The sequence below is a fragment of the Moschus berezovskii genome, chromosome 1 (assembly GCF_049115385.1).
Source record: "Moschus berezovskii isolate FMDL1 chromosome 1, NW_MosBer_1.0, whole genome shotgun sequence".
NCBI lineage: Eukaryota > Metazoa > Chordata > Mammalia > Artiodactyla > Moschidae > Moschus > Moschus berezovskii.
Genome location: NC_142460.1, coordinates 148729389 through 148756529, shown reverse-complemented (window position 1 = coordinate 148756529; position 27141 = coordinate 148729389). Strand labels below are relative to the sequence as shown.

Sequence of the window (27141 nt, the reverse complement as noted above, 5' to 3'; positions counted from 1 at the left end):
TTGAGAGTCCCTTGGACTGCAAGGAGATCCAACCAGTCCATTCTAAAGGAGATCAATCCTGGGTGTTCATTGGAAGGACTGATGCTAAAGCTGAAACTCCAATACTTTGGCTACCTCATGTGATGAGTTGACTCACTGGAAAAGACTCTGATGCTGGGAGGGATGGGGGCAGGAGGAGAAGGGGATGACAGAGAATGAGATGGCTGGATGGCATCACCGACTCGATGGACATGAGTTTGAGTGAACTCCGGGAGTTGGTGATCGACAGGGAGGCCTGGCGTGCTGTGATTCATGGGGTCGCAAAGAGTCGGACATGACTGAGTGACTGAACTGAACTGAACATAACTGGTACACTTGGTATACTAAAAGATTGACAATCATAATACATATTTGAAAGACTATCAATATGTCTGTTGAAATTACTTTCCCTGGTCTATCTTTCATCATTTAATTTTGTTTGTAGTGACTTTTGCCTGCTAGGATTGATTGACTCTATTCTCATCAAATAAATTGGCTTTTCTTTTATTTTGATCACCTGAAGAATAGTTTAAATACATTAGTTCAAATGCATAGAAACATTTAGATAGTATGAAAGGATACAAAATAGAGTTAAATTATCTTTTCACTTTTATCATTGTTGTACATAGCAAAAGTATCTCTTTTTAACCATTTATGTCTTTATTTCTTCGGATGGCTTCCCTGTGACTCTGGGTGCATGTCTGACTCTTTGTGATCCCATAGACTATAGCCCACCAACCTCCTCTGTCCATGGGATTCTCCAGGCAAGAATATTGGAGTAGGTTGCCATTCCCTTCTCCAGAGGATCTTCCTGACCCTGGGAACCCGCATCTCCTGCGGTTCCTGAGTTGGCAGGATTCTCTACCACTGAGCCACCTGGGAAGCCCAGTATTTATTTATTTGGCTGTGTCAGGTCTTAGTTGCCCCACAGCATGTAGGATCTTTGTTCCCCAACCAGGGATCGAACCCATGGCCCTTGCATTGCAACTCAGATTTTTAAATAATATGTGTGTATATATATTTCATTTTTTAATTTATCAACTCCATAAGTAAAAATTGATTTCTTACTGTGAGAGACATGGCATTTCAGGTAACATAATCCTGCTTTTCTCTCTCCTCCTGCAATTAGCTTTCACAAGTAATATCAACTTTGGTTGTGAGAACCTATATAGTGTTAAATAATATACTTTAACTTCTAGTTCTTGATTTTAGACTGTGTGCGTTAACTAAGTCATTCATTCCTAACGGAGGAAATCACATGTAAAAATGGTTATTCTCTCTATTCCTTGGTTCATAAAATGTCATATTTATGAAGGAATGCTTCACTAGAAGCAGGTCTTTCTTTAGTCATTTCACTGAAACCAGAGATATGTATAAGAATGAAAGACATTGATATCAGTGACTGTATAAATTATAATAAGTATATATATACTTATAAGCATGGATTATGTCAATTATATGGATTATAGAGCCTTTCTAACTATCTTGCTTTATTTATTGCCCAGAATAATTTTGTAATATATACAGAACAATTATTCTTACAATATATAGGTAAGGAAACAAGCGTGAAGAGTTTATGGTCATATAAAATCACCGTCATGGATTTTTCAGTTTAATTTTGTTTCTGACCAGCCTCCGCTCTTCTTTTTTAACTTTATTTTTTGAAAAATTTTGGCTGCATGGGGTCTTAGCTGCCACACACAGCAACAAACGTCCACTTGTCTTTTTTAATTTAATTTTTTTACTTAATTTTTTAAAAATTTTGGCTGCATGGTATCTTTGTTGTAGTGCACAGACTCTCTCGCTGTAGCAGCGTGAGCTCAGTTATCCTTCGGCATGAGGGATCTCAGTTCTTCGAGCAGGGATAGAACCCATGTCCTCTGCATTGCAATGTGAATTCTTAACCACCGGGAAACCAGGGAAGCCCCCACTCTTCCTTTTTTGTGGCAATATTCCTCTGAGCAGTCTCAGCTCATGTGCTTTCAGTTAAAACCAATTACTGCCTGAAGTTCATGAACAATGTGACTTAGACCCGAGACAGTAAATTCAGCACATCTCCCTGGCCTCAAGTGAGTCTGGAATGGCATCAGAATCTACAAGATGTACCCAGATTATTTCTGGGAATAATGGGACAAAGATTCTGGCCCTACTCTCCTGACTAAAGATACAGCCCCGGGAGATGCTGGCGGCCGTCTTGTGGCCAGGTGTGTGAGATAACCTGAAGCAGCTGAGGAGGGAGAAAGTTTGTTTCCCGGGCCCATTCCTGAGCCATGTCTACTCCTGCTGTTCAGTTCCCTCCGTTCACACAGATTCCCCTTGTGTTTACTCCAGTTTGGGTTGATTCCATGTCAACTATAATGACTGCACAGTTAATTCGTGACAATCCTGACACCAGCTTTTTGACTTAAATCTAAGGCTCTTTCTACCCTACTATGTTGCCTCTTTGTTCAGGGTTCAAAAACACACACCTTTTAAGATTTCTTCATTATATCTTTGCCTTCCTTCATAGTTTATTACGCATTCTTAGAAATGCAAATCCATCATGTGGAATTCATTCATGAGCCATTATGCATACTTGTTTGGGGATGACATTCCCTATATACTTGGAACAATTGTATGGAGCAGAGAAAAGCTAATTCCAAAACTTTTTGTTAAATAAAGTTGCTGCTGCTGCTGCTGCTAAGTCACTTCAGTCGTGTCCGACTCTGTGTGACCCCATAGACGGAAGCCTACCAGGCTCCCCCGTCCCTGGGATTCTCCAGGCAAGAACACTGGAGTGGGTTGCCATTTCCTTCTCCAATGTGTGAAAGTGAAAAGTAAAAGTGAAGTCGCTCAGTCGTGTCCGACCCTTAGCGACCCCATGGACTACAGCCTACCAGGCTCCTCCATCCATGGGATTTTCTAGGCAATAGTACTGGAGTGGCTTGCCATTGCCTTCTCCGTAAATAAAGTTACTTTTATCATAAGGTAACTCTGCATCATTTTAAGCCTTAGGGACACCACCCACCATGCACTGCTATGTTCAGGAGTTGTGGCCATCAAATTCAATTATACATTACAGTAGTTGTTTGAAATTCAGAGCACATTTAGCCTGAGAAAAAGAGTTATAACTGGTTACTTAGATTAGCACAGAAAAGCTAATTTAAACTATGGCATTATGGTGTGCATGGATGCTCAGTTGTGTCCAACTCTTTGCGACCCTATGCAGGCCACCAGGCTCCTCTGTCCATCGGATTTTTCAGGAAAGAATACTGGAATGGGTTGCCATTTCCTTGTCCAGGAGATCTTCCCGACTCAGGGATTGAACCCATCTCACGTGTCTCCTGCATTGCAGGCAGATTCTTTACCACTGAATCACCAGGCAAGCCCAATTTAAATTAAAATATGGCTAAATTACTCTGTATTTGAATGAGAAATGCTAGAACAGAGTATTGTCACAAAACTAACAATGAGACTTTTTTAAATATTAAGAGGATGGTACGTAAACAAGGAGATTTGCTCTTGGAAAATGAGAAGGTAAATGAAAGTGTATGACCATTCCAAAGAGGCTCCAGAGTCACTGCAAAGGCCATAGTGGTTGATGATTTAGGTCCTTTACTGTACTCGATTTCACATCAAAATGTGTCTTCTCTTTTCCATGATACAGTAAAAAACTCTATCTCTTTTCTTAAACTTCAAAACCACACAAAGATGGAACTGAGAAAGGGAAAATACAAAAGAGATTTTCATTTTCTCTTTTAATGTATTTTTCAAGTGCAAAGACGCCATCTTCAGCTGTTACTATCTAGAGAAGCAAATACACATGCAAACCCAAGAGTGCACTGCTGAGCTGGCAGAGAATTAGAGGCACACAGAAAGGAAGAGTAGGGTCTTAGCATGTGGGTTAGTGGTTCCCAGAGGAGGAGTCTGAGGTATGTGGTAAAAGACTTGATGAGCCAAAAACAGGAGCTGTGAAGAGAGAGCTTTGTGCAGGTAATGAAAAGCAGAGACTTGACTGGTTACCATGTGAAGTTTAGCGTGAAGGAAGAGAAAAATGGAGAGACAAATGTTTGAACTTCTGGTCTGAAGGTCATGGAAAACTTTTTAATAGGGCTCTTGCAAGGTAAATAGAAGATAGTCGGAAGAGACAGGGTGGGGGTGCAGCATTAAAAGGAGAGGGAATGTGTGGGTAAGTAGATGTATAAAATGAGATTGTCATATGGCTGTAAACTAAGTTTAAGAAGCATATGAGAAAAGTGAAGAGCGGAACACATGGAGAATTGTGCAAGGTGAGAGAAGAAGTAATTAATAGACAGCAGAGGTGGACAGAGTCCCAGACCCAGCGTAACCTAAGTACAAGTGGTCCGTTGAATTCGCAGGTTCCTCATCGAACAATCTGAGGTTAGTTAGCTGACTCTGCAGACAGGGAGTTGGCGGGTGGAAAGTGTTGGCTGTACTATGCCATTTCATATAAGGGACTTGAGCACCTGTGGATTTTGGTATCCACAGGTGGCCTGGAACCAGTCCCTTGGTGCAGAGGGACAGCTGTGCATTAATGCTCAGTAGAGCTCCCGGGAGGGGCCAATGGAATCCTCATGCACTGGGTGGAAGAAAGAGCCTGCAGATTTCAATGTGTGGCAGTGTCCATATCAAGAACTCCTAATTTAGAATTACTTTCATTTTAAAGTTAAAACTCATTGGGGTCACTCTGTACAATACCTGAATGTCAAAGCTGGGAAGCACAAGATTTTGATTAGAATGGCAGTGTCTGGTGCCTAGAAAGGAAGGGATCCTGATATGGTGAAACACATTTTATTACAACATGCAATGCACGGGTAGGGGAGTAGAAAATGTACTGACAGTTAATAACCACCTATTGACCCGAGGTGATATTAAATGGATTGTTCCGAATGTCCTCCAGGCTTGTGCTCAGCAGCATCAACATTTATCCTTGGAGTCTGCATTTTTAATGGAAAACTACTGTGAATGGTAGTGCTGAAAGCAGAAAGGCCAAACCTTTCCTTGGTTGTAGCTGCACGATTCTTTCCCAAGCTCATTTGTGCTTTAGTGATTTCGCTTTGCTTGGCCTTTTACAACTTGGCAGTTCGGGAAGTGAAGATGAGAGACTCAGCATATTTTAAACAAGTTTTACTCCAAATGTTCCCTTAATACTAGTATTTCTTGGACAGAGATTCCTGATGTTTTAATGAACTGTTCTTGGTGTTTCTTTAAAAGCATCCTTTGGCATTTGTGAATGTGCCATGGCTTTTGCTCTTAATTTGGACTCACTGATATTTCCTTAAAAGCAGGAAAGGCACTTCTTGGTAGCCAGGTGAAATATAAGATCTTTGTTTTTTTTTTTGACTCTTTCTTGAACGTTGCTGAATGCAGTGATTACTTTGGGGTGACAGCCTTGAGAAATGTCAGCTGGCAGAAAAAAAGAGAAGTGCCGCTGTTGTTTCCTACACTGCTCTCTGAGATCTGACTTTGAAAAATCGTTTGTTAGTTTGCAATACATTTTCAAATGCATTCGAAGTAATTAGCACCCTGAATTGAATCTTGTTGTCACATTTAATTATTAGATGGCTACTTTTCTTTAGGGTATTTGACAGTTGCCCAAAATGTTAGTCTTAATCTAAAACCAAGAAGAGACCTCTGACATAGTGAAAGACACCAAAATGGCATTTATTAAATATAAATGGTGAGTGCCTGAAGGGGAGGTGAAAAGAGAGCACTAATTCTCACCCTGAAATGAAAATTCCTCCAGAATGAAAGGGAAATTATATTACCTCTTAGCAGAAGCTTCATCAGTTTTACTTATCACGTGGATGATTTTAGAATGTGTGTATTCCTATAATGCATGACATTTACATGATAAATAGAGATTCACGCCTCTCAACTTCTATCTCTGATTTGCCAAAATTCCTATAAATACAATGGTTTCTATTAGTCTATTATCTGGAACATGACTTGAAAAAATTAAATGATACTGGTTTAAAATGAAGAAAGCTTATTTATGTGCATTTTAGGAACCCTAAGTGAATCAGCTAAATATATACACCAAGAAACAAAAGTGTTACCCTCTGAGTAGTTTTTTATCATAGACTGGAAACATGAAGCTTATTAATAGTGTTAGAAATTAAGTGCACAATGAAATGTACACATTATTGGAGCTCTTCAGTGGTCATTATTCCTTAAAAGCTAGAAATTGCCTTTATCTTTATGATATAAGAGAAAAGATACTATTAAAGCCCCTAGGAATTATCACCATATTTGAAGCATCTTTCACTTGGTCAAAGAAGCACAGGCCAAGTTCTGGTACTTACTATGTAAGGACTATGGCGACTGCATCGTTCAACACACTTTCCCCAAACAAGAGTGTGTACAGGTCAGGGTCGACATGCAGTTCATGGAAAATGGCCAACACCGTCACTAGGGAAGACACACACAAATATGCAGAGTTAGCTGGGACGTGGCCATGGACTTGTCCTCGGCTGTGGTCACCTGTATAAAGCACTCGTTAAAAGTTCATCTTCTCAAAACCATCGATATATACATACTGAACCTTTAACCAAAATAAACCTCATCGGTCACTCCCCTGCTTAAAAAATTTCTCTGGGCTCCCCACTGCTTACAGAGAAAGCTTGAGCTCCTTGGTACAGGTCTTCTATAATCTGTGCACTGTTCGCCTTCCAGCATCTCTGTCTGCACTCCCTGCCCCTGCTCTGTTGCCTCCCTCTAGGTACACTGAACTTGTCAGAATTTCCTGAGCACAGTGTGTCATTTTCTAACTACCTTGGCATTTGGGTTCAGTTTAGCAGGGCAGCTATCTGTTTCTCATCCAGATGCTACCATTCTCCTCCTTCTTTAAATACATAAACCCAGACACACACACACACACACACTTTTTGCTACAAAAGAAAAACCCCAAACCTTTATTCAATCTTTAAAAACCTCTCAAATTTTCCCCCAGCCCGCTGACCCCTCAGTAAAGACCTGGGTCACTCCTTTTTGATCCCAGAATTTGGGATTGCAGAACATATCATAGAAAAGACTATGAGCTCTTGGCACAGGCTCAAGAAGTGCTTGATGTGTGAATGATCGAGTGCGTGAATGAGTGAAGGTTGTTGCAGCGGCTTATTCCTGTGAAGGGAGAGGTGGTCGGCACCTGGCTCTCATTCTCTCAAGATCACACTCATCTATACAGATGGACCCAATGTTCCTAAGAGTGGGGCCTAAGGGTTCATTTTCAGCAGTCTGCTTCATGGCTCCTATATACCATATAGTTGTACAGAGCCTCTGGGCATATACCTGGGCAGTGAATAATCACACACTGATTAACTGTGTTCATCAAAACTATTCAGTATCTTGCTATTTGAAACAGTCAAGCAAAGTGTGAACAGCTATCATTAGGAGAATGATACATTGAGTTGACTGCCAAAGGGGAAAAGAGGGTGGTTGAAAATGATACTGATGGTAAATTTTTAAGGCAGAATGGGCATTTTCATTTCTGTTCTTTCCTTTCCTATTTCATGCACTGTGAGGTTAATAACTGTGTTGTCTAAAAGAGTGCTGGGGAGGAAAAAAAAAAGCTCAGTTGGACTGTTTTGTAAGTAGGGTCAATAAGTTTGGCACTTGTTCTGCCATAATGGGAGGGTTTTAGTGACAGAGTGCACGGTTTGATTTAAACCTTGGAAATAAAGTTTAGGCAGCAGGGTAGAGGACAGAATGGACATGTGGCTGGAAGCTTTCCCGAATGTTCTGGCAAGAGATGAGTTGTACCAACACTGGAAGAGTCCTAGATTCAGGCTCTTCAACTCCTGTACATCCTGTACTTCCCTGAACATCCACCACCCTGGGCTCTCATAGGTCAGTGACCACAGTGCTTTGTATTTTACTTCCTCATTGGTTCTCACCTTCCCTCTGGGTCACTAACCCCTAGCATGTTGCTAGACTATGGTAAGCTTTAATGAGTGAAAAGATAATGTCAGAGGGGATAGAGCAGAGGCGATAATATCCAGTATATATTTGGGATGAAGAACTGGTAGGTCTCGGTGCTTGAGAGACAGCAAGATTTGGGTTTCAACCCTGGGCAGGCAGTAAATGGGCTGCATAAGAGAAATTTGTAGACAGGGGAGTTTTGCAAGTTTGGTTTTTGATATGTTGACTTAAATAGGCAGATGGAATTTCAAATGGAAATTTCAAGAAGAAAACTAGAAGTAAAAGGCTATCGCCAGAGGCTTCCCTGGTGGCTCAGTGGTAAAGAATCCACCTGCCAATGGAGGAGACATGGGTTTCATCACTGGTCTGGGAAGTTCCCACATGCCACGAAGCAACTTTGCCCCTGCGCCAGTTACTGAGCTTGCACTCCAGAGTCTGGGAGTCACAACTCCTAAAGTCCAAGTGCCCTAGAACCTGTGCTCCACAAGAGAAGTCACCATGGTAAGAAGCCTTTGCACCACAACTAGAGAGTAACCTGCATAGCAATGAAGACCCAGCATAGCAAAAGATAAATTTAATAAAATTTTAAAAGGTTGTAACTATACAGAGTTAAAGCAGAAGAAAGAATTTAAGGGTAATAAGCGTGTAGGAAGAACATAAAGCCACAGGAGTGGCTGAGATTGCCTGTGTGAAGCATATAGAAAGAGAAGAGAGTTCATGAGAGATCCTTGGGTGATACTCACAGATAAGGGATACCTGGAGAAAAAGAAACATGAAATATACATGTGGGATATTTACAAAACCTGATCCTAATGCATGAGCAAGTTGGCTGAAAACCATATCTATCATGAATAGATTTTTATTTACTAAAGGTTATCCTAGGGAAAGGAGTATTGAATTCAACAACTAGCTTTAGGGTAAAGAGACAGCAAATACAGAATGCCATGAATCAGCATGACAATTAGCCAGATTCCATTTTACTAGGCATAGAGTCGATTTCATTATTCTAGATGAATAGATCCTTAATCATGATAGAATGGCAGAGATGTACCCTCTACTAATGTGTAGATGTTCACATTTGTACCACCTCTGAGCCTTTGCAGGTGGTAGTGGAAGTGGACTGATGATTATCTCTGCTAAGTAACCTCTTTCTCCTGCTAGGATAGAGTCAAGATCCTGAAGAGAATCGAAACAAAAAGGCTTCAGTTGGGAGTTTTACTTTTCTGTTTTTTGGCACACCATAGGCATATGGGATCTTAGTTTCCTGACAAGGGATTGGACTGTGCCCCCTGCCTTGGAATTAAAGGGTCGTAACCACTGGACCACCAGGGAAGTCCACAATTGGGAGTTTGAATTACCAACATTTTCCTTTTACTGGAATTTTGTGTGGAATAAAAGTAAAATTATGATTTTTATTGGAATATAATTGCTTTATAATGTTGGGTTAGTTTCTGCTGAACAACAACGTGAATCAGCCATATGTCTACATATATCCCCTCCCTCTTCAGCTTCCCTCCACCCCCACCCCCGTCCCACCCCTCAGTCATCACAGAGCCCTGAGCAGAGCTCCTTGTGCTACAGAGCAGCTTCCCACTGTCTATTTTATACATGGTAGTGTATACATGTCAGTGCTACTATCTCAATTCGTCCCACCCTCTCCTTCCTCTGTTATGTCCACAAGTCTATTCTCTACGTCTTCATCTCTATTTCTGACCTGCAAATAGATTCACCAGTACCATTTTTCTAGATTCCAAATATATGTGTTAGTATATGAAATTTATTTTTCTCTTTCTAACTTCACTCTGTATCACAGGCTCTAGGTTCACTCACACACTACAACTGACTCAATTTCATTCCTTTTTATGGCTGAATAATATTCCATTGTATATAGTCACCACATCTTCTTTATCCATTCATCTGTTGATGGGCATCTAAGTTGCTTCCATGTCCTGACTATTGTAAATAATGCTGCAATGAACATTGGAGAATGTGTGTCTTTATGGTTCTCTCAGGGTATATGCCCAGTAGTATGATTGCTGGGTCATACGTAGTTTTATGTTTATTTTTTATTATTGTTGTTACCTGTTTAGTTTTTTAAGGAGCCTTCATACTGATCTCCACAGTGGCTGTATCAATGAATTTCTAAAATATATGAATAGCACATGGAGCTCAATATCAAAAAAAACCCAACAAAAAAAATGAGCAAAAGACCTAAATAAACATTTCTCCAGAAAAGACAGATAGCCAACAGGTACATGAAAAGATGCTCAACATAACTAATTATTAGAGAAATGCCAATCAAAACTACAATGGGATATCACCTCATGCTGATCAGAATGGCCATCATCAAAAAAATCTACAAACAGTAAGTGCAGGTGAAGGTATAGAGAAAAGGGAAACTTCTTACACTGTTGGTGGAAAGTTATTCTTAAGCTAGAAAATTCTATCACGGAAGCCCTACTAATATGGACTTTAGTCTCTGTAGTTGTTTATTTGTATTTCCAAATTTTGAAGATGACTTGTCTGCATTCCCAGGCACATGAGTTTCGTAGGCTCACAAATAGGGAGGTAAAGCCCTGGGTTTCTTTTCCCACCTCCCCACTTATGAAATCTACCCTATGCTAGGTTGGACTCTGAATCTTTCCAGTGAGAGCTTTGGGCCTTTGGAGGGACAGGCTTTTAACTGAATATCCAGTTTTGTTCAAAACTTTTCTGACATTCCCACAATTCCTTTTGCACAAAGAACTGAACTCGACTGCATAAATGCTGTCCCACACAAACAGAAAGCTATTATTTGCACATTCCTATCTACTCTGTGAAGAAATGGAACAGCTTTGAAATAAAACAAGGCAGTGTATCCTACAAGAGGGAATATTTGCTGGGACCACAAATGAGTTGAATAGGTGAGTCAGGAAATTAGCCACTCACTCTCACTGCTGAGCTGAGAGCTTTGAAAAATGCATATAATTAGCTCGCTGGCAGGGCTGTCTCACACACAAGGTCCAAGACTCTCATGGCACCTCTTCCCAAGAGAGAACCTCTTGGATCAGCTGTGGACATGCGCACACTGGCTGTGCTCACACCTTGCTGGGTTTGTAAGGACAACGCAGGTCTGAGGCTTGGCTGAAGAGCCATGCGTAGTTTGATCAGACTGCTTGGGATAGTCTGAGGAGAACATTCCAGACACCATGTGGAGAGGAAGAGGAGAAGACACAATCTGATTTCTTTAACCTCTGATTTTGCCAGGGAATTGTCTCATCCTTGCCTTTGTCATACTTTAGTTCTCATCACTTAGTGGTGAGTTTCAACGCTGAGCTTGGGGTTTGGGGTTCCTTCCCCATACTTGACTTTTTAGCTAGAGAAAAATCTGTTTTGTCTCCTGAATTGGTAGTAAGGAATGAAAGCATATATAACCTTATGCTCAAATATGCACAGATACACACACACACCCCTACTCCCATGTAAGAGCACTGGATGGTTGAGACATGCCATTGAATTACTGGAGATAATAGTGGTTCAGTGAATGACAATAATGATTCAACTATTTTCTGAGAATATGTTATAGTTTCAGTAGTCAAACAGTGAGGGGTCTTGGGAGAATGAATGAGGCAGTGGTGTGGATGGCACTTCTGAGAAGCTGGTGATAAAGGGAAGCCTATGGAGTAGAAAGCCAATGGAGGCTGTCTCTTCAATTTCTGATTTAATACAGGTTGAACAGAATAAGCAAGAAAAGTTGAAAACAAATGGAAAAAAAGAGAACCCTATTACAGCATCAGAACTCATATTTTCTCATCTCAAATGCAATAACAATAACTAGAGATAAAAATTCAGATAACGATTACCTTACTCCACTTGGTACTTCAATGTATTGACTTAAATAATGTCTTACTTTTTTTATTACTATCTTTTGAACTAACCTTTTTCCTAATGCTCTTTCAATCACTTCTAAGTCTTCAGGGTGATTTAGTGATAGTCCCTTCACTAGCTCTCCATTAACAGCTCTCTGGCCCGTATTTTCTTGGTATTTTACAAGGAATTTAAATTTCAAATGCTATTTTAATACAGGGACTCTCAGCAACCTGCACAAGCTCTGCCTGGGTCTATGGACAGCATCACACAGTAGTTCCTACCCCTGTTGCTCTAAGTCACCACTCAGTCTTGTCAAAATGCTGGCTCTCCCTGGAGAGCACTCTCTGTGGTTTTCTGTGCAAATCAGTATGTATGACACTTGTCCCTGACACATGGAGAATCAAAAACATCTCTGGCTTGTACAGTGGAACCTTGTCAGGCTGACAGGTGGAGAACCCTGGTAGCCTCATAAACAAGGCAGCAATTTCTATTTCCAAAAGTGATTACTGGGAAAATGTGGGATTTTTTTCTTCTCCTATACTTCGTATACAAGAAATTCTCCTGTAACTTTGTAACCCACTTTTCTGAAATATTGTACATAGTGAGATTACAAGGAGAGGCTCCAAAATAGCTGAGTTATTCGAGTAGGCTGGAATACTGAAATTAGTTTGAGCCTCAATCTTCTCAGTGAAGACTTGGCAGAGAATCAGTGTACTGGTTTTGCCGATCAAGCTTTGCCAGTCATATCCTAGAAATACAACTAGAAATCCTAACCATCTGAAGTGGGTCAGAGAAACAATGCCAGATCTAGAAAGTTAACCACTAGATGTTATTTCATTGAGGTCATTTGGCTCTGTGGTAAAAGAATCTTCCTGAAGTGCAGGAGCGAGGGTCGGGAAGATCCCTTGGAGAAGGAAATAGCAACCCAATCCAGTACTCTTGCCTGGGAAATCCCATGGACAGAGGAGCCTGGTGGGCTACAGGCCCATGATGTCGCAAAAGAGTTGGACACGTTTTAGCAACTAAACAACAATGTTGTAAATTAGAAGTTACACAGACCATCATGAATGATTTAGCCTTAAAACATTTCAATTTTATTTTGGCCATCAATATGATATGTTATTTTGGTACTGAGTTGGTGGTGGAGAAAATACCACATGTTAGCACATCATTACAGCCCTTTCCCCTAGAGATATTTGGGAGAAACAAGCCCCAGTGCCCCAGGGCAATAGTTTCAAAGTATGGTCCAGGACATCTGGGAGTTCCTGAGACTTATCAGGATGATTCCCAAGGTCAAAACTATCTCAGAATTCTATGACAGTGTTACTTGAATTTTTCATTCTTGTTATTTCATCTGTGTAGAGTGGAACTTAGAGGTCATATGATGTGTGTTAGTGCAGCTGAATTCAGAAACCAATGTGAGAAGCCAGCTGTATTCTGTCACAGCACACATTAAGGGGACTTGCAAAGATGTGTCACTCTTCCCAGTAAATTTTTTATTTTGGAAATAGCTTTTATAAAAAATGTCATTTAGCATGTAAATTGTTCATGATTATTATTTTAAATAGATCAATGAAATTATGTTAAAAAATTTACATTCTAACATGGTAAATGTTGATAGATATAACACCCACAAACAAAAGACTCCTTGAGGTCCTTCCGAATTCTGAAGAATTTTAAAATGTTTGTGACACCAAAAAGCTTGACACCCATTGTCCAAAGACATTTGTTGTATGTAATGAATCAATTTACATCCTGTGCAGCCAGAATGATACTTATGAAGCATCGTCTCTGAGAGAAATGAGGAAATAGTTCCTCAAATCATTTTCAGTGGAATTTAATTCTCTTGTTGGATTCCCGTTAAGAAAGGCTCCCTAGCTCTAAATAACTTTTGCCACACAATAACCAACTGATTCTTCTGGAATATATGTAGAGGATTTCTAATAACTATTATGTGAGGGGAAATTATTCTTTTTAGATTGATTAAAACACATTCTGGAATCACATTTCTGTCATAAGTATTTGCATTTGTTTAAGTCCTTTTTTGGAATGTAAGTGCTTTGTGGACAGAGATTATTTCTTCATCATACGGATGCATATTAAAAACACTGACAATCACATGTCCTTTCCTTGATTTCAAACATGATCGAACATAGTTCCAGATAATCTACTCCCTCTTTTGCTTTAAAACCTGAAGTACAGTCCTTACCAGTTACTGAGAATATAAAAAAGTAATCAGAATATCACAAGGTTTGATATTGAGAAAAGAAAAACAAATAAGAACTATAAAGATTAGCAAGATAGAAACCCGAGAGCAAACACTGGGGTGGGGAGAGATTTTCCAGATCCTCTATTTGGGAATTGTGGGTTAATATCTTTTGGCACTTTAGCGGTGCTTTAGAATTTTTCCCAAAGGTACCTACAACAGAAATATTCTAAATTTAACATTAGCACAGAACATAAACATTTAACAAAGACCCAATTTTCTCACCAATGGGGTTTAATGAGCCATGGTGCAGTTTAATAGGGAATCTTTGCAGTCTGTTCAATATCTGAGTGAAGATGATTTACCCTGTCGTATAAGCGTTCTCCAATCAGGATTATGACTTAAGCATTTTGCCACTTTAAAAATGAACGTGGTAAGCAAGGGTTTGCCTACAAATCATGAAATAAATTCAGAGAAAAGCTCAGTGGAGCCATAAAGCAAAGCCTGAATGGGTCAACAATGGGAGGCAAAAATATCACTGTGACCCATTACACATAACAAAATTGTAGGAAAAATATGATAATGTGAGTCATGATATAGTGGATTTCACAACTAAATTTTTCTCTTGCTACAAAAAGACATGAAACAAGCAGGTATTCCATCATTGCCCAATCTGTGGATAAAGACCCCGAGAGACATTACAGAAAGATTTCAAAGTAGAGGGTGCCTATTTCTGCTTTCTAAGTAGATTAGAAAAGCTGCTAAGGGTGAACAAGAGTAATATTAAGAGGCTACACTGGGTCTGCGGAGAAGGCAATGGCAACCCACTCCAGTGTTCTTGCCTGAAGAATCCCAGGGACAGGGGAGCCTGGTGGGCTGCCATCTATGGGGTCGCACAGAGTTGGACACAATTGAAGAGACTTAGTAGCAGCAGCAGCAGCAGCAGCAGCGGCACACTGGGTCTATGTGACACAGCAGGTTGGGGAAGATAGGAGGAGAGGGATCATATCATGAGTCCAATCATTCCTGCCATCACTCTGTGAGGTACGCTGAATAATGCTCCCTCCCACCCCTGCAGAGACATTACTTTGTTGACAAAGGTCCATGTAGTCAAAGCTATGGTTTTCCCAGTAGTCATGTATGGATGTAAGAGTTGGACCATAAAGGAGAAGGGATGCTTTTGAACTGTGCTGTTGGAGAAGAATTTTTAGAGTCCCTTGGACTACAAAGAGATCAAACCAACCCTAAAGGAAATCAATCCTGACTATACATTGGAAGGACTGATGCTGAAGTTGAAGCTCTAATACTTTGGCCACCTGATGCGAAGAGCCGACTCATTAGAAAAGACCTTGATGCTGGGAAAGACTGCAGGAAGGAGGAGAAGGGGATGACAGAGGACAAGATGGTATCACTGACTCGATGGACATGAGTTTGAGCAAGCTCCGGGAGATGATGGACAGGGAAGCCTGGTGTGCTGCAGTCCATCGGGTCACAAAGAGTCAGACACGACTGAGTGACTGAACAACAACCCCTCCCCTACCTCTCCCGGAAAGGCATCCATGCACTAATCCCCAGAGGCTGTGCATGTATAACGTCACATGGCAAAAGGAACTTTGCAGATGTAATTAAAGTTTGCTTAAAATGGGCAAATTATGTTGGATCCACCCTAATGGCAGAAAGTGAAAAAGAACTAAAGGGCCTCTTGATGAAAGTGAAAGAGGAGAGTGAAAAAGTTGGCTTAAAGCTCAACATTCAGAAAACTAAGATCATGGCATCTGGTCCCATCACTTCATGGCAAATGGATGGGGAAAAAGTGGAAACAGTGGCTGACTTTATTTTTCAGGGCTCCAAAATCACTGCAGATGGTGATTGCAGCCTTGAAATTAAAAGACACTTGCTCCTTGGAAGGAAAGTTATGACCAACCTAGACAGCATATCAAAAAGCAGAGACATTACTTTGCCAACAAAGGTCTGTCTAGTCAAGGCTGTTTTTCCAGTAGTCATGTATGGATGTGAGAGTTGTGCTATAAAGAAAGCTGATCACCGAAGAATTGATGCTTTTGAACTGTGGTGCTGGAGAAGACTCTTGAGAGTCCCTTGGACTGCAAGGAGATCCAACCAGTCCATTCTAAAGGAGATCAGTCCTGGGTGTTCATTGGAAGGACTGATGTTGAAGCTGAAACTCCAATACTTGGCCACCTGATGCGAAGAGCTGACTCATTGGATAAGACCCTGATGCTGGGAAAGATTGAGGGCAGGAGGAGAAGGGGACGACAGAGGATGAGATGGTTGGATGGCATCACCAACTCGATGGACATGGGTTTGGGTGGACTCAAGGAGTTGGTGATGGACAGGGAGGCCTGGCATGCTGCGGTTCATGGGGTCACAAAGAGTAGGACACGACTGAGCGACTGAACTGAACTGAATTGTTGTTGGGTCCAACCTAATTACTCAAGCTCTTAAAAGCAGAGACTTTTCTTTCCCTGGAGTCAGAGATGCAGCAGAAGAGAAGGCAGAAGAGAGATTAAAAAAGGGTGGCAGGGGTTGCAGAGGCAGCAGTCATGAAGATTCCAAGTGTGAGAAGTAGTCCACGTGCCATTATTAACTCTGAGCTGCAGGGGCTCACTTGCAAGGATCAGTCAGAGAGAGACCTCTTTAAGCCGAGATAAGAAAGCAGGAGTCTCAGTCCTATAACTGCAAGGAAATGGATTCGGTCAATGAACAGAATGAATCCAGAGCTTCACCATGAGAGCCCCACTAGTCAGCACCTTGATTTTGGCCTTGCGAGAGTGTAGTAGAGATCCTAGTTGAGCCAACCTAGGTCAACCAGCTGACCTATAGAACTGTACAATAATAAAATTGTGTTGCTTTAAGCTGCAACACTTCTGGTAATTTGCTACAGCAGCCCTAACAAACGAATGCACTCTGCTCCCCTCTCACCAGAGGAAGTACAAATGGTGGGCAGCCGAAACTTCCAGGCATTTGACTTTTCAACATTTGAGTTACTGAGTAGAAGGGCCCTTCAGTCCTCCCTTCCCCTACCCCCCCACCAGTTGACAAGAAGTGACATAGACAAATCTATCTTTTAGCTCATACTTTAGCAAGGACAAAACCTGAACCAATGAGAAGGCTGTGGATTTGCAAATGTTTCTGCCATGAGGCCCTCTGTGCTGGTTATCTATGTGTGTCTCCCTTGGTGCGATCATCAGATCGATCATGTACTCGGAATGTGTTATTTTATAGCTCATCAAATCACTTTATTTTCCGGTGTTTATTTTATCTGAGCTACACTGTGAAGAACTGGTGCTGAGGTGGGAATGATGAATTCCAAAACAGGGTGGAAGGTTAGCACTGTCGGGCCAGCCAAGACTGAGATGAGCAAACCAAAAGTCATAAATCCACTCTCATGATAAAAGCAAGCAGTGGCCATTTTTATTCTTCTTCTCTGAACTTTTTTTTTTTTTTTGTATTTTATAATTTTTCTACAGTAAACATGAATAAGAAAGGATAAAAAGCCATCTTGAAAGTTGGCCAAACTTAATAAAGAGATAAACCATGGAACTCGGAGTCTCTTCCCACGGCCCAGGATGCCATATGTGAGCACTCCTCTCCCCCTCCCTTTCTCCCAGAACTTCCTCCCTGGGCTTCCAGACTGTCGGGCCCTCTATGTGACATGACATTGGACACTTCTTATTTCTCCGAGTGCTCTCTTTTGTGTTGGGGAGACTAACTTCTAGTTTCTCTTTGACCCCTCCAGCCCCTCTCTCTCTCCTTGGCAAACCCACCCCTTTGATACAAATGGGGCCCAAGAATTCCTCAGTTCCCTCCTCATTCTACCAAGTCTCTGTGAGCCATCTCATCCACATTCACTTATTTCAGTCTCCAGCCCATCCCTTCTTCTTCTCAACTACAGACTCCCATATCTAGCCACTGGCAAGACAACTCCACCTAGAGTTCTTCTACTGGAACAAATACTTATTAACCATCACTGTGTGCCTGGCACTGGGTATGGTGGTGCTGTGGATTCCCTGTTGCCTAACCAGCCTTCATCAATCTGTTGCTTTTGCTCTTGAATTACCAAATTCAAGAAATGGCATCACCTAGCCAGAAACATATGTTTGTATGGAAAAAAAACTGTAACTTATCTTAGCATCAACTTATAGACACTCTCAGGTGTAAAATGAATGGCTGTTTAGAAGTTGCTGTGTAGCTCAGGGAGCCCAGCCTGGTACTCTGTGATGATTTGGAGGGATGGGATGGGGGAGAGTGAGGGAGGGAGGGAGTATATGTATGATTAGGGCTGATTTGTGTTGTTATATGGTAGAAACCAACACAACATTGTAAAAATTAAAATATATATATATATTTAAATAAAGTGAACCCTAAAAAATGTAACTTATTTACAGTGGAAAACTCTCTGGCATTATAGGGTGTAATTTGAAGAGACAAGCCACACTTTGGAATTAAGTAGCTTACCAAGTCAGTCAAGGAAAGAAAAGGAAACCAGTTCCAGTGGTGATCTGTTACATCAGATGCTGCACTATGAACTAGCTTTGTCATGTCTGAAATTTTAGCCCTCTACAGGAATCCATTCTGGATTGGAAAACAATAAAAATGCAGAAGTTCATTTGCAGATAAATGCTTTTCCTTATGTGAAAGCAGTATTAAAAAAAAAAAACAAAAAAAACAAAACTCCCAAAAAACAGACTGCAAGCATTTTAGCTTTTCTTTGAATTGGTTTTCTTGGATAAAAAGTTGTTCATCACTGATATTGGTTGTTCATCTGTGTATTTGTTGATGTCTTCAATAGTTTCTGGCAAGCAGCAGGCAATTCTGTTGACTGAACAAGTGAATGAATGAAACTTGAAGGTCATGTGCCACGTGTCTGACTCCTTGAGGATCAGACCAGCTCCCGCCTCTCTTGTGTTCTCCCACTGTGATCAGTGACTTCTTCGACCATTCACTGACCTGATAGCACTTGTTACTAAAAGCTGTGTCCATTTCAGCTCAAAATAATACATTGAATCCACTACAATGTTTCTTACCTATAAAACCCAGGTAAAAGGTCAGTCCCTAATCATTTCTTGGCTGTGTTCTAGGAGAAAATCACTTCTCAAGGAATCCTAACCCCTGGGGCCCCTGAGAAGCTTTGTAGAGCAAGGGAACTCAGTCCTGTTTACGGTGCTCTCCTGGCTCCCTGGGCATCTTACCCTCAGGAGGTGCCCACTTTTAGTTTGTGCAGGTGCTGACTGCACTTATCTGACTCTGAGAGTGAGTGCCGCCTTCAATATGACTCACCAGTTGCCTCACTGCCCCATGAGTTTGACCCCATTCAGCCAAGCCGAGCCCTAAAGGGAGCCAGACAGCCTACCGTCCAAGGAAACAGTCTTAAAACTTTCTAAATCCTATTCACCACAATATGCAATGTCTTCTTTAACACATAAATGGAAAGTTTGGGCTGGACACTGACTTTCCAAACTTCTGTTCTGCAGGTCTGTCTTTGAGGACTGCTGAGAATGAGCTGCTTTCATTTAAACAGAGCAATTCTGTCCCCTAAAGCAGCGAGCCAGAGAGGTCTGTCAGCCACAGCTGTTTCCCAGCTGTCCATGGAGCTGCTGAATTGCTTCAAATGGATTTTCAGTGTGTTCTTGAAATTCCATCCTCAGAACACCTGGAGTCTTGCTTTATCCACTGCAATATCCCGAGGCATGTATATAGTTGGTTGTCACCCATTATCTTCTCTAATTCTGTTCTGGAAATAACTAGGCTTCCAATTTCTGAAGCAAGACCTTTGTGCCAAGACCTTGCTATTCACAACTCTGTCCCAAATAGAAGTAGAGATAATGGTCTGATATCAAACCAACCTGTGTTCAGACCCCAACTGCAATGCAAATGAACTTGGTGATCTGGAGTCAGTTACTTAACCTCACTCACTAAGCTTTCAGGAAGCATCACTGGCAAAAAGGAGATAAAAGTATTCTCTCCCTCATAGGCTTTTTGAGAATGTGAAACTGCAATACTTTGGCCACCTCATGCGACGAGTTGACTCACTGGAAAAGACTCTGATGCTGGGAAAGGTTGGGGGCGGGAGGAGAAGGGGACGACAGAGAATGAGATGGCTAAATGGCATCACCGACTCTGTGGACATGAGTTTGAGTGAACTCTGGGAGTTGGTGATGGACAGGGAGGCCTGGCGTGCTGTGATTCATGGGGTCGCAGAGAGTCGGACACGACTGAGCGACTGACTGAACTGAACTGAACTGAACTGTAAGTGAGATAATCTATGTAAGGTGTCTGGCATATTGTAGCTCAATTAATGGTGGTTACTATTAATGCTATTACTCATGTTATCAAAACCATCAAGGTTTGTCCATTATAAACTGGAATGACACCTTCTACTTGTGTGTTTCCCCTTTGATACTCAAAAATGCCTTTAAGAGAGATAAATAGATATTACCAAGTAGAGAAGTCATGAAGACTCTTCTCTGGTTCCCTCCCTTTCTCCCAAATTACTGCTCGAATCTCTGCATTTGAAAAGAACACCTACTCCTACATTTACTCTCTTTCTTTTGAAATTTTTTTTTCTTTTTGGGTGCTGATGGTTTTTAAAGTCTTTATTGAAGCTGTTACAATGTTGCTTATGTTTTATGTTTTGGTTTTTTGGCCATAGGCATGTGGGATCTTAGCTCTCTGACCAGGAGTTGATCCTGCACCCTGTGCATTGGAAGGTGAAGACCTAACCACTGGACCGCCGCAGAAGTCCCTGTTTTACCTTTCTGAGTTTCAAGATCCCTGTCCAAAAATGAGACTGAGAGAGGTTGTCTTTAAGGTCCTTCCAAAGCTAAAATTCTGTGGCTCTCAGACCTAAACTCCAAACTGTACATCCCAGTTGTGGAGAGGGTCTATTTTGCTAATTATGCTGGAACCTGGGTACAGCACTGGGCACAGCACTGCAGAGCAACAGGAGAAGAATAGTGTCAAGAACAGATGGTCATGTTCTTGACTCTTCTGCATAAGGGAGGAGAGAGCTGTTACAATAGCAATTGTGCGTGCTCTCTATTTGACCCTGAACCCCAGGATTGTGAAGGCAGGACACCCCCAAAGGGAGTCTGAGCCTAGGAAGATCTTGCTAATATTCAGCAAGTCATGTCACCTGTGGGCTGAATGGCAATTTTAAAAACCCTACTCATAGAGCCATCTCTTATAGGAGAGAAACATGTTTTGTTGTTCCTCTGACTAACATGTCATCTTTTTCAATCAAGCAAAATATTATTTTGAAATGAAGGAGACCCTAAGGTCTTTCCAGAACTCTCTCCCGGCCCCCTGCAGAGTGATGTAGGAGTTCATGGAGTCCTTCCTCTGAGCTTAAAAAGCTGCCTGACTACTTCTGTCTTATCTTTTAAACTCACTGCCAGTTATTGCATTTACATCTACCTTTAGACAGGAGTTTCTCGAAGGCAGGATCTGTGTTTTGCTTCTCCCTTCCCCAGTCACTCCCATAGTATCTAGTGCATAGTAGGTGCTGAATAAGGAGAAGGCAATGGCAAGCCACTCCAGTACTCTTGCCTAGAAAATCCCATGGACAGAGGAGCCTGGTGGGCTACAGTCCATGGGGTCGCTACTAGTCGGACACGACTGAGCGACTTCACTTTGACTTTTCACTTTCATGCATTGGAAAGGGAAATGGCAACCCATTCCAGTGTTCTTGCCTGGAGAATCCCAGGGATGGCGGAGCCTGGTGGGCTTCCATCTACGGGGTCACGCAGAGTCGGACCCGACTGAAGTGACCTAGCAGCAGGTGCTGAATAAATGTTTGTTAAATGAAATCAATAAGAAGTGAGATCTTGACTATTGGGTTTCATTTTGTGCTAAGTTTGACTGTCACATTACTTTTTTGTTTTGAGAAATAACAGTGGTATAGGACAAAGAATGGGCTTCCCAGGTGATACTAGTGGTAAAGAACACACCTGCCAATGTGGGAGACATAAGAGATGTGGGTTGGATCCCTGGCTGGGGAAGAGCCCCTGGAGGAGGGGCAACTCCAGTATTCTTGCCTGGAGAATCCCATGGACAGAGGAGCCTGGCGGGCTGCAGTCCACAGGGTTGCAAAGTGTCGGACACGACTGAAGAGACTTAGTATGCATGCATAGACAAAGAATATTGAATATACTTTATCTCCCATCTCTGCCACTTACAGGCCTAGTACTTAGAATCTTAAGTTTCTTAAAATGTGGATAATTGACTGGCTGTGATAATGATCAAATTAGATGATATATGTGTACACTGTTAATGGTTATCACTAACTGATAAACTCTCCAGGTAAAAACATTCAGACAGAGTTTTTCATTTGTTACCATTTGTTAGCTTTGGATTCTAAATATTGATTGCAAGTGCACAGATGCTTTAATGGTTGTAATAAGGACATAACTGATTTTAGAGCTGGCCGCATGTTAGCTGAAGTCAATAATTAATTTTGATCACACAGATGTTAGTGTCTTACAAAAAACATAGTCTAGTCATCTAAAAAAATAGAAGTCCTGGCTTTTGTGTCAATCTTTCATTGACTTACTATAAAATCTTAAGAAAAACCCAACATTTCTCTGTGCCTCAATTATTTCACCTAAGAAATGGATCCTTTCTACCCAAGAAAGCAATGTGAAAGTAATTGAAATACTGCAAGTGAAAGCTATTTGAATTTGTTGAAAGAGATACGTAATATAAATTCAAGCTGCTCTTTTTATTTCTGGGTAAATTTGCTCAAGAATAGAATCTAGGTTTATATGATGGCATTTTATAGACCTAGGTTTATATAGAGACTTTTTTATACTGATGCTTTCATAACATGGAATTGGACAGATACAGAAAATGCAGCCAAATACTACTAAATGACACTGTATGCAGGTTTGAAGCAAAGATTGCCTAGTAAAAATGGCTGGTCTGTCTGCAGTCTCTAGAAGACCGCTGCCTTCAATGGGAAGAATGCTGATCTAATATCCTCAGATATCCTCAGAGGTGTAATTTTTTCCCCTTGGAATATAATGAAAGCATATGAAAAGACCTCAAATGATCTCTCACTGCTAGCCTTCTTCCACAGCAATATGAATACAATACTTCTCTACCAAATAGTAAATAATAAAAGTAGACTCATACAAGTTTCTCTTCCAATAACTAAGCAAATGATTTAGGGACACGCACTGTACTCTATGTGAGTATTTTTTTTTTTATAATACAGGCATAAAACCATCTCAATCTCTTTCTATGCTGCTTCAGTTCAGTTAGCAGATATTAGATGAATGTTGTCTTTGTTCTCAAAGCCATCCCTGGTGCTGAAGGGACTGCTTTGTAAATTACATCTATTTTTTTTTGTTTGAGGAGAGAAAGTTATTCAGCTTTCTCTTGAATTTCTATGTGGATACTGATAACGCCTGTGATGAGAAACCACAAACTTGGTGTATCCTGAAACTCTGAAATGGAGAGACAGAGAGGGCCAGAGAAGAAAAAGAACAATATTTGATTGTAAAAAGAATATATAACAAAAGAAATAAGTGAATACCACAATTAAATATTGAGAAACAACAGTGGTCAAAGGGATCTAAGAAAAACTAAACTAAACAATGAAAAGATTTCTGATTATGACAGTGTTAATAGTCATTCTTCCCATGTATAAAAGAAATTCAAAATTTTAACCAGAGAGTTCAATGACAAATGAAAAATATGAGAGACAGCCCAATTAAGTCACCCTTATTGGAGAGACTTTTCTCTAAAAATAACAGTTCTGTTTTTAATTATAGGTTCTTGGGTCTATTAATCAGCCATCTTCCTCAAGGCTAAGCTTGGTGCAAATAACAGAGATGGATTCAGCAAAATGCCCTGTTTAATTAAAAAGAATTTAATTAAAAATATTTTTATACACATGACCAATCACCATTATTTACGCAGAGTTTCCTTCATGCTTCTCTGGTCAGGCTTTTTTTCTTTCTTCTCCTCCCCCTCCCTTTTTTATTTAATATGCTGTTCTTCTGAACAACTGTGAAATGAGAAGCACTCTGACTGGTAGTTAATACCTATTTTTATCAAAACAGCAGTGTAGCTCACACATCACCCATGCAGCCGTAACCATAGTAACCCCAAATGGAAAGGGTCTTTGGATTATCAACACGATCAAAGGTAAGACAGTTCATGAGTCTCTGGAATAGTTACACTGTAGCAAACTTTAAAGAATAAAGGTGGCTTTTCTCCTCCTACAACTTAAATGTTAAATGAAAACAGTGACTTGCAAGTATGGTGTACAAAAATGCCTTTCATTTTGGAAGATTCTTATTTCGCCAAAGTGTTAATAATAGAAAAGATGAAAACTCAATGCTGCTCATTTGTCCAGTGCTTCTGATTATGCTGAGGAGACAATAATAATCATTTTACCAAGTTGGAAAATCTGTTAAAGGGAAAACCCTACCCTTGGGTGCCCTGTAGGATGAGAAGTAATATTTTGTGCCTATGAACTCAGAGGGTAGCTGTGGTCAGTGGTGATTGTAGATACACATTACGTGGGATGAGCTATAGTCAGTAACTTAAGGTGTGACCCTGAGTTAAATTACAAAGAAAAGAAGCCTTTAGAGAAGTGGAACTGGCTTGAAAAAGCAGGTAAGCACCAGTCCAAACACAGATCTGAATTTGGCTTGATAATTAACGATGGGCTTAGAATGGATTGAAGAAGGTGGGTGAGCAGGTAATAAAAGGCTAGAGCACTCATACTCAATGATTCCATGATCTGTATACTCCAAAACAGAGGCCAGTATTCAAGCCTTTATACTACATTGTGGATGCTTGATATAACTCCAGGAGCAGCATTTGGAAGCATAGGGAAACTACTCTGAATTTTAAATATTTAATAATGCACACTAGGAAACCATCAACAGAATAAAAACACAACCTACAGAATAGGAGAAAATATTTGCAAATGATGTGACCAACACAAGGGCTTAATTTTCAAAATATACAAACATCCCATACAACTCAACAAGAAAACAAAGAACCTAATCCAAAATGTATAGAAGACCTAAATAGACATTCCTCCAAAGACAAAATATAGATGGCCAATAGGCACACGGAGAAGATACTCAACATCACTAATTATTCAGTTCAGTTCAGTTCAGTCGATCAGTCGTGTCCGACTCTCCGCGACCCCATGAATCACAGCACGCCAGGCCTCCCTGTCCATCACCAACTCCCGGAGTTCACTCAAACTCATGTCCACAGAGTCAGTGATGCCATCCAGCCATCTCATTCTCGGTCGTCCCTTTCTCCTCCCGCCCCCAACCTTTCCCAGCATCAGAGTCTTTTCCAGTGAGTCAACTCGTCGCATGAGGTGGCCAAAGTATTGCAGTTTCAGCTTTGCAAACCAAACCTTGGGCTTCTCAGTTGGCTCAGTGGTAAAGAATCTGCCTGCCAATGTAGCAGACATGGGTTTGATTCCTGGGTTGGGAAGATCCCCTGGAGAAGGAAATGGCAACCCACTCCAGTATTCTTGCCTGGGAAATCCCATGGACAGAGGAGACTTGCAGGCTACAGTCCACAGGATTTCAAAGAGTCAGACATAACTTTGCAACTAAACAACAAACAAACCAAAACTACAAGGAGGTACCACCTCACACCAGTCACAATGGCAATCATCAAAAAATCTATAAATAATAAATGCTGGAACCAGTGTGGAGAAAAGGTAACCCTCCTAGATGTTGATGGGAATATAAGTTGGTGCAGCCACTATGGAAAGCTGTATGGAAGTGTCTCAGTAAACTAAAAATAGAATTACTATATGATTCAGCAATTCCACTCCTGGGCATCTATCTGGACAAAACCATAATTCAAAGAGATATATGCATCCTTATGTTCATATCAATACTATTTACAATAGCCAAGACATGGAAACAACCTAAATATCCATTGACAGATGACTAGATAAAGAGGATGTGGTACATACATACAATGCAGTACTGCTGCTGCTGCTGCTGCTAAGTCACTTCAGTCGTATCCGACTCTGTGTGACCCCATAGACGGAAGCCCACCAGGCTCCCCCGTCCCTGGGATTCTCCAGGCAAGAACACTGGAGTGGGTTGCCATTTCCTTCTCCAATGTGTGAAAGTGAAAAGTGAAAGTGAAGTCGCTCAGTCGTGTCCGACCCTTAGCAACCCCACGGACTGCAGCCTACCAGGCTCCTCCATCCATGGGATTTTCTAGGCAAGAGTACTGGAGTGGCAATGCAGTACTACTCAGCCATAAAAAGAACAAAATCATGCCATTTGCAGCAACACGGGTGCAACTAGAGATTATCAGACTAAGTGAAGTAATTCAGAAAGAGAAAGACAAATACCATATGACATTATTTATATATGGAATCTGAAATGTGACACAAGTCAACTCATCTATGAAACAGAATCATGAACAGAGAGAAAAGACTGATGTTTGCCAAGGGGGAAGCATTTGAGGAAGGGATGTAGTGGGAGGTTGGGGTGAGCAGACATAAGATTCTACAAATAGAATGGATGAACAACAAGGTCCTACTTTACAGCACAGAGAACTATTTTCCATATTCTTTGATAAACCATAATGGAAAAGAACATTTGGAAAGGATTTTATATATAAATAACTGAATCAGTTTGTGGTACAGCAGTAAATAACACAACATTGTAAATTTATTATTCTTCAATAAAAATAAATAAATGAGGTAAACTAGATGCTATTAGGGTTTCCCTCATAGCTCAGTTGGTAAAGAATCCGCCAGCAATGCAGGAGACCCTGGTTCAATTTCTGGGTCAGGAAGATCTACTGGAGAAGGGATAGGCTATCCACTCCAGAAGTCACACAAAGATATGTAAAATTTAATTGTTTCTTTTTAAATTTTTATATTTAGCATTTACCATGAAAGTGGGTGGGGAAGTAAGCAATATCACAAGAAAACAATTGCTTCATCATGGTTATTTAAGAAAAGAATGGATATCTGGCGATTTCATGTTAAATTGTAAACAAATAAGAATGTTATGACAGTGTCATCTAAATGGCCAATAAAGTGACTTAGAACAGCTCATTGTTTGTAAAAATTTGTTTAATAATACCTATCAATTTACAGATAACATTTCATTTGATCTCACAAG

General features: G+C 40.8%; 1 protein-coding gene across 1 annotated transcript in view; it reads right to left on the bottom strand.

The window, feature by feature from the left end:
* Positions 1-27141, bottom strand: part of SLC9A9 (solute carrier family 9 member A9) — a 678791-nt gene that overhangs the window by 425203 nt on the left and 226447 nt on the right. The window contains exon 6 of the mRNA XM_055412241.2: positions 6324-6429. Coding sequence (XP_055268216.1) covers positions 6324-6429 — 106 coding nt within the window. The remainder of the gene's footprint in view (positions 1-6323; positions 6430-27141) is intronic.